The sequence below is a fragment of the Melozone crissalis genome, unplaced genomic scaffold (assembly GCF_028551555.1).
Source record: "Melozone crissalis strain CALT ecotype California unplaced genomic scaffold, PUWL_Pcris_2 ptg000019l_1, whole genome shotgun sequence".
Lineage (NCBI taxonomy): Eukaryota > Metazoa > Chordata > Aves > Passeriformes > Passerellidae > Melozone > Melozone crissalis.
In genome coordinates this window covers 13429317-13439585 of record NW_026535797.1, presented here as the reverse complement: position 1 = coordinate 13439585, position 10269 = coordinate 13429317, and the positions used below count along the sequence as shown (strand labels likewise).

The window sequence follows — 10269 nt, the reverse complement described above, 5'->3', positions numbered from 1 at the left end:
GTTTGTAGGACCAGGGATTAAAACACAACATATTACATCTGGAGCTTCTAAAGCCAAGTGGACCTGAGCAAAGTCAAATGGAAATGCTAACTCTATTTTTATTTAAAAAAAAAAATAGCACAGGCTTCAGCAGTAGTTCTGATATGCTGTCTCCTCTTGGGGAACTAATAGACAGGGAACAGCAAGGCTTTAAATGATTTATTCAGTACCCTGGAGATTTTTTATTTTCTTTTTCATTTCCACATAAATTACACAAGCACTTTATAAAATGAATACACATAAAACACCTTGTAAGTGCATAACTTAAAAAAAACCAAAACAACAAAAAAAGCAAACAATCGAATGCCTTTAAAAATCTCACTGAAAATAGGTTTTCTGGTTGCTTGTTTGTATTAACTGCTTAAATTGGCAGTGCTGTTTTAGATTATAAGTAACTGAAAAATATATATTGTTTATATATATATATAGCTATATATTCCTGGCATTTGCTAGAAGTGCTTTGTTTAATTTTGTCTCATTCTCTTGGTACAATTAAAAGAATAACTAAGTTAAACAGCTGAGAGTGAAATCGATTTTTTCTGTCAGGAACTGCCTTCTAACTGGAAAATGATAAAATAAAACATTGGACAACATTTTGCAAATTATATGGAAATATTCCATGGAAAGAACCTGCATTACCCCCACAAACTGCCACCCAGGTCTTCTCGTTATTAAAATACTCGCTGATGGGCACAGAGTCCGTGGCAGCCAGGGACTGTTTGGGCTCTCCATACAATTGAGATATCATATTTACCGTCCTCAGGAGTCTGTCAGATCCTTCTCTTGTTCCCCCCTCGCAAGAAAAAATTAATGAAAAAGGGGAGGAGAGACAGCGAGGTGAGATCTGAAGGGTTCCCATCTGGCACAAGCAGAAATTGCTGCTGTTTTCTCCATTTGTTGCATCCCCGAATGTCTCTGGTGCGGACAACCCAAGAAGGCTCACAGTAGAGACAGTGCTTCCCAGAGAGCCTTCTCTTTCTCTTTCAAGCCAACAGTTCAAAGCATATATCTATATATATCTATATATAGATATACATATATATATATATATGGTTATACATAGACTCTGCACTGCCGCCAGTAGAATCCTAAGGAAGTTTTCCTCTCCCCCAGCTGGATGATCACCAGCGGCTGTGTCTGTCAGGGCTGGGCTTTTGTCTGGCAGCACGTCAGCAAGTTCAGGGTCGACACTGGAGACTTTCAGGAGAACAAAAGGACTGGGGGGAGGTGAGACAGCATTGCTGCTCCAGCAACTCCATGGCTAGGGAGAGTTTTTGGGGTGACTTTCCTTCTTTTTGTTCCTTGTGGAGGGCTTCCCCAGCTGGATACATAGGATGCTTCTGGCCAGAGGATTAGGGGGTTCCAGCCCTCCTTAGGGAGAAACAGAGTTGCTACATGTCCCACCAAGGATGTCTTGTGTCCGCCTGGGGACAGCCCCGCCAGTCCAAGGTGTAGGTGCCACCAGTGGGTGCCAGACTTATTCACAAGCAGAGGCGACAGTGGTGACACTGGTGATCTTGGTGGAGTCATCAGACCAAGGCTGGAGATTCTGAAGGGCGAAGAGAGAGGAGTTGTGGACGCAGATGGGGTCGGCTTGGATGGGCTGGTTGATGGTTTTTTGGAAGGCTTCCTGCTGCAGCTGCATGAGGATGCGGTTTGCTTGCTGCCGCTCAGCCTCCCGCTCCTCTGCTGTCTGCCTCCTAGGAGAGAGGGAGCCATTAGGGGGGCCTGGGGAAGCCAGGGAAGGGTGTCCCCAGAGAGATTAACTTATGCTGGGTGCTCATGATTTGGGAGGGCAGGGGTAGGAAAAGACAGTGCCTTGCCATGGCATGGTCCCACATCCCGTACTCAAATGGCCAATAAATCCCATAAACTGGGATTTAAATCCCAGTAAATCCCATAGACTGGGTTGGTCTGTTTTACTGGCCTCTGCAAAAACACTGCTCTGATCAAGGAGAGTTTGGAACAGCCCACAGCTCTGGATTACTTTCTGCCCACAGGAAAAAAAACAAGCAGGGACAAAACACCCAAAGCGTCGCAGAACAGCATTGTAAAAGTTGTGATCCCCTGAAGCCATGCTCTGGTCTAACAGCAAGAGCCGAGCATGCAAAGCCCCAGGAAGAAGCATGGAGCAGGGTGGGGTGAGGCAGTGACTGGCAGTGCCACACAGCTGGGAGATGGGCAATGTCACTCTGGACGTCCCATTTCAGCATCCAGGTTTGCTGCCTTGTCTGCCATGCTGTGGTGACCAGCTCTTGAGAGCTTGGATGAAGGTAAAAACATTTCCATAGCAGGCAGAAAAATTTCAGCTAAACACTAGAAACACATTTTTGAGCAGTAACAAAAATCAAAGCACAGAATATACTATCTGGAAAGGGTGAATGACAGTGCTTTTCAGAACTTGGACATGTGTCTGCCTGGTATGACACCAGCAGAAGTGATCCCCAAGGAGTGAGTGCTAGGGGGTCAGAGGGGGCTCTTTTCAGTGTTGGTTGGGCCCTGGCCCTGGGCTGCCCAGGAGCAGAGAATGGGATAGGTAGAAATAGCCTGAATTCTCTTATATCCACAATGGAAACGCCAGTCCTGCTTGCTTGGATGGCAGGTCAGTCTAAAGTCTGCAGCTTGCACTCACCCCTACTTCAGCTGGCACCTCTATTGATGCTGCTGGGAAAACCTGGGAGCAACTCACAGTGCTGGTCCTAGGATGATTCCCAAAGCATCCCCTCCCTCCCTCACACCCCCAGGCTCAGCTGACATCCTCTCAGCAGCTTCAGTGGACCAGTGACACAGGAAATGGCAGCTTTTTAATTTAGCAGCTCGGGGGGGATGTGAGATGTCTCATCCCCTTTGGCCATGGGAATTGGAAGTGGCAGCTCTGATCTCCACAGTGGTATCTCAGAGCACAGGGCAGGGGTCCCTGGCTCCCAGTGGGGAAGCAGGCTGGCACCTGGATGCCAGCAATGGGCCTCTGGGCACCCAAGCCTCCAGACATGTGGCCAGGGTTCCCTCCTGGGAGCAGGTATTTCAGGGCACAGTCCCTGTTCTAATCACTGTGTCAACATCTCACATCAGACATCCCGGGAAGAGTGGGCTCAGAGCTGCACCTGCCTGGGGAGTAGCTCAGTCTCTGCCTCAATGAATATTTAATGACCCCCTGAACAACGAGGAGATGCTCCAGGAGGAGGGAGGGAGCCCCAAGTCCAGGGTGATGAGGAGTACCATGGCTGTGAGCACCTTGCTCCCAAGGGTTTCCCTGTTGCAAGCAGCAGGTATAGTCATGGATTCACATCAGAATGGGATTTCCAGGTTCATACCTGCCTGGAAAGAGCTGTGTCTAAAGCAAGAACCCTAATCTGAGGAGGGGATCACACAGCCACCTCCCTGCAACGGAGACAACCAGGCAAGGGGCAGGGGCAAGACTCTTCCCCCCAATCTGCATTCAAGCAGTTAAACTGCTCAGAGAGCTTATAGCAACTCTATTTTCTTAGATACTTGAACTGCCTCATTCAGGCTGAGCCTGCAGCAGCTCTTTCCAGCTCCCAGTGCCCCAGGAACCACTCAGAGCCCACTGCCCAGTGCAGGGCCCTGAGGCATGAAGCTGAGTGTGCTATCAGCCAGGGGCACCCACATCTCCATCTCAGCAGGCACAGATGCATACAAGCAGAACTTACATGCCTGTGTCCCTCTGGCTCAGGCCAGAGATTCTCCCATGTCTAATATTACAGCTGAGCTCTGGCTGCAGCCTCTCCCTTAGGCAGAAGCAGGATTTTGTTTCTCTTTACCCAGCTATTTTTTGTAAAACACGTGAATAGGTTTGTATCCTCTGCACCTCTGCCAAATAAGGCTGAATTTAGCCAACAGACGCAAAGAGTATTGACAGATGGATTTGCCTCACTTCCTTAGGAAACCTGGTTAGAAGACACAGCTGACCCCATTTTGCAGGCCACAGCAGGATTGTTCCTCCTCCAGGATTCTTTTTCTGGCCAACAGAGACCACTCCAGCTAGAGACTTCCTAACAGTTGAGGAATTGCACTACCATAGGTTCTCTAGGGAAGAACTCACTGGGGTTGAGGATTCACACTCCCTCTTGGTTCCAGATTCCTTGACCCCCATTTCTTACCCAACCTCAGCATACTCAGGCAATCACCGTCCTGTTAACCCTTGGGAAGACTCTGGGGAAGTCCTTTCCCCCCATTTTGAAGAAGCTGCCTGCCAGCCCTCCAGCACCCAGCAGCTCAGCAGCCAGCCCAGGGCAGGAGATGTTCTCAGGACTTGTGTGTCTCCCTCGGGAACATCCCGGGAACGTGCAACTTGGGAGGGGCAGGGTCACTGCGACGGAGCCCTGGAGGCTCGGTGTGAGCCCAGCCTTCTCTTCCTCTCCGGCTTTACCGGCACGCCCGGCAGCAGAACAAAAAGAAAGCGTTTGGGCAAGGAGGCGCCGCGAACCCCGAGGGGACGAAAATCTCCGCGCTGTGCAAAGCGCGGTACCCGGACAGCCCCGGGCCAGGGGCTCCCACTCGCCGCTGCCGCGGACAGAGGCGGGGGAGCCCCTGCACCCTCTGGTGCCACTGACTGCACCCACTGCACACGTGTGTGCTCACACACGCTCATCCCCGTGGCATACCCGCACGCGTTTTTGCACGCAGGGCCGGTGTGCCCACACGGCCCGCAGCACCCCGCACTCGCCGGGCTGTGCTGTGCACTCACACCCCTGTGCACGCTCACACACACACACACGCACACACACTTCGCACTGACCGTGCAGTTACACTCCCTTGCACGCACACCCGCAGGTGTGCACACACCACACGCACACACACACACCGCTGTGCATGCACACGCACGTGTACACACACAGTCACATTCACACACACACACGGGGCTCGCACGCCTCTGCGCTGCCATCAGGGCTCCTGGCAGAGCTGCTGGCAGCAAGGTCTGTGCCCCCGGACTGCCCCACCCCGGTCCACCGAGACCCCGGTCCCTCACCTCCACTTGGTGCGCCGGTTCTGGAACCAGGTCTTCACCTGGGCGTCCGTCATCTTGAGGGCCTTGGCCAGGGCAGCGCGCTCGGCCGAGGCCAGGTATTTCTGCCGGTGGAAGCGCTTCTCCAGCTCGCAAATCTGCAGCCGGGTGAAGGAGGTGCGCGGCTTCTTCTTCTTGGGGGGCGTGCGGTTCTGGTAGGGGTGACCTATACGGCGTGTTACAGTGAAGGGTGAGAGGGCCACTGGGGGGGACACGGGAGGAGGGGGGATGAGAGGCAAAGAAGCAAGCAGCGACACATCAGCAGAGGGGCTCCGGCTCCCGGCCGCTGGGCTGGGGACCACCCCCCACCGCTCCGAAGCCGCGGCTTCCCCGCCTGTACCCGCACACGAGCTGCAGAAGCTCGGCGGTGGCGGTCCCGCGGACCGGGAAGGCCCGGCCGCCTTTCCTGGGCGCTGCGGGCACCCGCCGGGCACCGCTCGGCTCCGGCGGAGGGGAATGTGGCCGCTTGCCCGGCCAAGTGCCCGGCGAAGCGCCCGCCGGGGAACGGGGGCTCAGCAGCGGCAGCCTGTCCTGGCGCCGGGCCGGGCTCCGCGCCCCGTGCCAAGCGGGTTCGGGATAATTTCGTTTAGGCGCGGCGGTAACCCCATCGCCGCCGGCCCCAGTGCCTAGTACAGAAAAGTACAGTCCCGGACTGGAAATTGGAGTTTAAATTTGTTGTTCTGTTTGTTTGTTCCTTTGTTTTGTTTTGTTTTAAATATATATGGTTTTGTTTGGATTTGTTGATTTGATTTTTTTTTCCCAAACCCACCAAAACAAAAAAAAAATGAAATTAGTGAAAAGTCACATTGTGTCTAAGCCAGGAACAAATTGAGGGAAATTCAGTCAGGTGCTTGCCAAGGCAACAGCGCGTTCGTCCACCCGCGGCCGTGCCCGAGCCCAGCGCCATCGGGTCGAAATTAAACGGGAACTTTCAAAAATCGGGCCTCGGTTTCCGCCCTCGGGAAGCGGCGCTGATTTTTCCCCGTTGTAATTTCGTTCCTTTTGTTCGTTTGTTTGCGTCTTTTTTATTTATTCCTTTTCGTTCGAGTTTTTGCTTTGTTAGTGCCGAAAGACGAGCCCAGCTACACCTGGAAACCGTGGCGAGGCCGAGAAGAAGCTCTAGCCCGAGCCCGGCTCTGCTCGGGCCTGCAAAACGTCCCTTTTGGTGGGGAAAAAGGCTGAGCTGAAACCCTCAACCGGGGAGAGCCAGCCCGTTAAGAAAGGCAACGGGACGGCCTTCCCGGGCAGGCCAGGGCCGGGGCCGCGGGTTTGCCTTCCCGCCGGCCGGGCCGTGCTTCTCAAACAACTCTCGGTTTTGAAGGAAAGTTTCCCCGGGTCTGGCTCGGGCGGCAGGGATTGGGCAGCCGTGCCCGGGGCTCGCGGGAGGTCGTGTACGGAGTTTACCATCCCTTTTCCTCCTTGCCTGCCTTTGCCGACCCGTATCGCGGGAAAAAAAAAAAAGTAAAATCCTACACCAAACTAATAAATAAATAAATTAAAAGGAACTAAAACAGCAACAACATAAAAGCCCACATATACAAACAATCAGACCAACCAAAATATCAAAACAAACAAACAAAAGGAAACACAACTCATTTAGGGGGGACTGGATACGCCTCATTTCCCACCCGGTCTTGCTTTTGGCCTCCTTCGGGACCAGCTTCCCAGGACCATCCCGGCCGCTTTCTCCACCCGGCCGGAGAGATCCCCGGCCGGATCCGTGTGGGCACCGGTTGTCGCGCCGAGGCCGGGCGGCGGGGGACGAAGCGTGGCGGCAGGAGCAGAGAGAGAAAGGGGGTCCCGGTGGCGCAACTCACCTGTGAACCTGTCTTTTGTGTACCGCCTGTTGCTCTCCATCCAGGGGAAGGTGAGCCCCGTGAGGCTGTTCATGCCGTTCACCGCCGGCACGGCGGCGGAGAGGGGCTGGTGGACTCCGCCGGCCACGGGGCGATGGGCCGGGACGCGGATCACGCCGCCGGCCGAGCTCAAGGTGTTGCCGTTCATGCTCACCGCCATGTTCACGTTGTAGGAGCCGGGCAGGCCGCCCATGCTGCAGGAGGTGCCGGTGTAGGCGCCGGCCGCGCCGCCGCTCGCCCCGTAGCCACCCGTGACCGTGTTATAGGCGCTGCCCACGATGCAGCCCAGCCCGTAGTCCGCCGAGTCCTGCAGCCGCGGGTGCGACACCATGCAGCTGCCCGGCTCCGACGTGTTGAGGATCTGGTCGATGCCGAAGCTGATGGGCTCGGCTTGCCCTTGGTGCAGGTGGTGAGCCCCGAGGTGCTCCATGCCGCCGCTCGGGTACCGGGGCCGGACCTCCGCCCCGGGCAGGGCAGCGCAGCCCCGCACCGCCCCGAAACCGGCTACGGGGCCGCACAGAGCCCGGGAACGCCGGCTACGCGCTCAGTCCCATAGCACGACGGCAGAGCACCCCAAGAAACGCCAGCAGAGCCACGCAAGGCCGAGACACGGCAGCCACACGCTCAGCACGAAGACACAGCAGCACAGCCATGCGCAGCCCAGGTACAAGAGTGAAACAGCCCCGCAGCCCGGGACGCCACAGCCGTGCCCAGCGCGGCTCAGGACACAGACACCGGAGACACAGCCGCGCCACGCACACCCGACAGCTTCCAGGAGCGGAGACCGACACCCCAGCCACGCACACCGGCCCCGCTCCGACGAGACCCAGCACCCCCAGGTACCAAGACACGTCGGGAGCCTCTCACCCAGGACAGACAGACGTACGCACGGACACACGCACACACAGGGGTGCCCCGGGGACCCCTTGCCGCGGCGGGCGGTGGGCAGCCGGGAGCCCCGCGGAGCGGAGCGCGGCGGATTGTGAGTGCGATCGCCCGCCGCCCCGCTTGCCCATCAATCACCCTACCCAGGGCCTACTGCTGCAGGCCCTCACTCTCCATTGGTTGGATGCTGAGAGCAGCCCAGTGAATGACAGCAGAGAAGAGCACACAAGAGGAGTTTCTTCTTCCCCAGCCCCCTCTTACACTCCCCCCCATCAAAAAAAAAAAAAAAAAAAAAAAAAAAAAAAAAGAAAAAAAGAAAAAAAAAAGGAAAAAAAGAAAAAAAAAAAGGAAAAAAATCACCGCCCTTCTCGGCCTTATAAAGTGAGCGCTGGGTGAGTGCAAGGCACTGGGGGGTGAAATAGTGGCTGATACCGGGCGGCAGAGCGGGGTCGTTTGGTCCCGGAGTTTGTGGCTGCAGACTGCTGGGAAGGGGGATCTTGGCTGCCAAGCCCCGCAGGAGAATCAAGCCCAGGCTGCGATCCCCAAGGGCTGCCGCTGATCCCGAGCGAGGGATGAAGCCGGAGGATCCCCTTCTGGTGGGGTCCCAGACCCGCCGTGCCCCTTTGTTCCGGAAGGGTGCTCTGAATTTCAAAAGTCAGCGCCTTCCAAAAAGCCTCGGAGGAGGCGGCTCTCCCACCACCACCCCAGAGCAGGGAAGGGGGGACGTTGAGAAGGGCACCCACAAGTGCCCGGAGCCGTGGAAGGGGTGGGATGGGAGGAGACGAGGGGCTCCTGGAGCGCACTTTCCCCGGAGAACCGGGGCGGGGCTCCTTTCCCCGATGAGGACGATGGCAGGCCCCAGCTGCGCCCCGCGGGGCAGCGGACCCCGCTGACAGGGCACCCACCGCCTGCTGCCGCCGTCCCCTCCCGCGCCTGCCCGCGGGGAGATGAGTGTTCCGGTTAAAAAAAAATTACAAAATTATTTTTAAAGTTTAAAACAACGTGAAAATGAAAGCCGCTACTGCAATTTCTGTAAAACTTGCTGCGGCCCTGGCCCGTCGGTGGCTGCTCTGCACAGCCGGGCCGGGGCAGGGCCGATGGGACTGGTCACTGCCGTTCCCTTGTATCCGGCCTCCCGCTGCTGCCGACGGCGCTGCCCAGCGCGACCCAGCGCTCCCGGCCGCGGCAGCAGGGATTTACCCGGGAGTTTGTGCTCTGCCCGCCTCATCCTCCCCGCTACGGGCTGGGACCGGCCCTCCAGGCCCGCTCCTCCCTGGCCGGGGCCAAGGCTGCCCTTCACGTCTTCAGGGTGCCGTGGTTTAGTGCCCACAAAGGACCGTGGGGACCCCACAGGACAGCCTGCTCTGGGGTATCCCCCGCACAAAGCAAACGCCACTGGCATGGAAAGTTGTGTTTGTGCACTCAGGTACACCTCAACACTCATCACCAGCTACATCATCCCATCCTCATCCTCACTCTCCCAGTGTTGCACACTCATGAGCTCACAAACACCCATGCTCACATTCCCACACATTTTCTTGCACAAACACCTACATTTGTGCAGTTATTCAAACACCCCACACACTCACAGACAGTTACAACCCCCTGCACACACAAGTTCTGACACACGTTCCCATTCACACCTTCACAGCTGTTTGTATTCACACCCACAGTCACTCCCACAGCAGGCAGTAACACACCCCAGTTCCCGTGCATTCGGACACCCCCAGACTCTCACACACTGACACACCGGTGCTTGTGGGTTCCTGCCACCCTCACCCAAGCCGCAGCCCCGCTGTGATACCCAGGACCCGTCGCTGTCAGCACAGCCGCCACCACAGCCCCTCACGGGAAGGCTGTGGAGACAGCGGGCGGCAGCAGCAACCACGGGCGCCCCTCGGCCCCGTGCCCGGCCGGTGCCCAGCCAGCCTGCCCCCACCACCACCCAGCCCTGCCTGCCCGCTGGGGTCGGATTTCCCCCCTCCCAATACCTGCCTCAGTTCTTGACTTCTGAACTCTTCAGGGAACTCGCTGGCGCCAGCTCCATCAACCAAAGTCCTTGTGGTTAGGAGGAGCTGGGAGAGGAGGGAGGGAGCGAGGGCTGGGGCCAGTCGGGGCCGGGAGGCTGCCCTCGGGCAGGGGCCCTTCTTGTCCCACAGGACTGCCGCTGCCTTTCCCCTTCCTCAGGATATGCCTGAGCTTCTTCTCCTGCCCCTTGTCACACAGGAGATGTGGGGCAGAGTCTGCTCACCTGCCCTGAGCATGTCAGGTTGTCTCCACAGGGAAGCAATAAAAATGCCATGCCAGTCCTGCACAGTGCCACAAAGTCCCCTGCCAGTGAGCTCTGACACCCTGAGGGAGGCAGATCTGCTGCCAAGTCCTGAGACCCAGGAGATGCCCCCCTCCAGTAAATAACACGGGTGCCTGATGCCACTTGCACATCCCAAAGGCCCCAACTGATGC

General features: G+C 56.6%; 1 protein-coding gene across 1 annotated transcript; it reads right to left on the bottom strand.

Moving 5' to 3' along the window:
- Positions 1-1516: 1516 nt before the first annotated feature.
- On the bottom strand, positions 1517-7351 carry TLX1 (T cell leukemia homeobox 1). The gene is made up of 3 exons (XM_054277342.1): positions 6883-7351; positions 5030-5231; positions 1517-1739 (listed from the first exon to the last, which is right to left on the bottom strand). Exons 1-3 carry the CDS (start codon positions 7349-7351, stop codon positions 1517-1519), a joined length of 894 nt encoding a protein of 297 aa, XP_054133317.1.
- Between the last annotated feature and the right edge of the window lie 2918 nt (positions 7352-10269).

Coding starts and splice junctions, on each gene's coding strand:
- TLX1 (XM_054277342.1), bottom strand. CDS start 7,351: ATGGAGCACCTCGGGGCTCACCACCTGCACCAAGGGCAAGCCGAGCCC. Junction 5,232..6,882: donor CACAAAAGACAGGTTCACAG/GTGAGTTGCGCC, acceptor CACGCCGTATAG/GTCACCCCTACCAGAACCGC. Junction 1,740..5,029: donor AACCGGCGCACCAAGTGGAG/GTGAGGGACCGG, acceptor CCTCTCTCCTAG/GAGGCAGACAGCAGAGGAGC.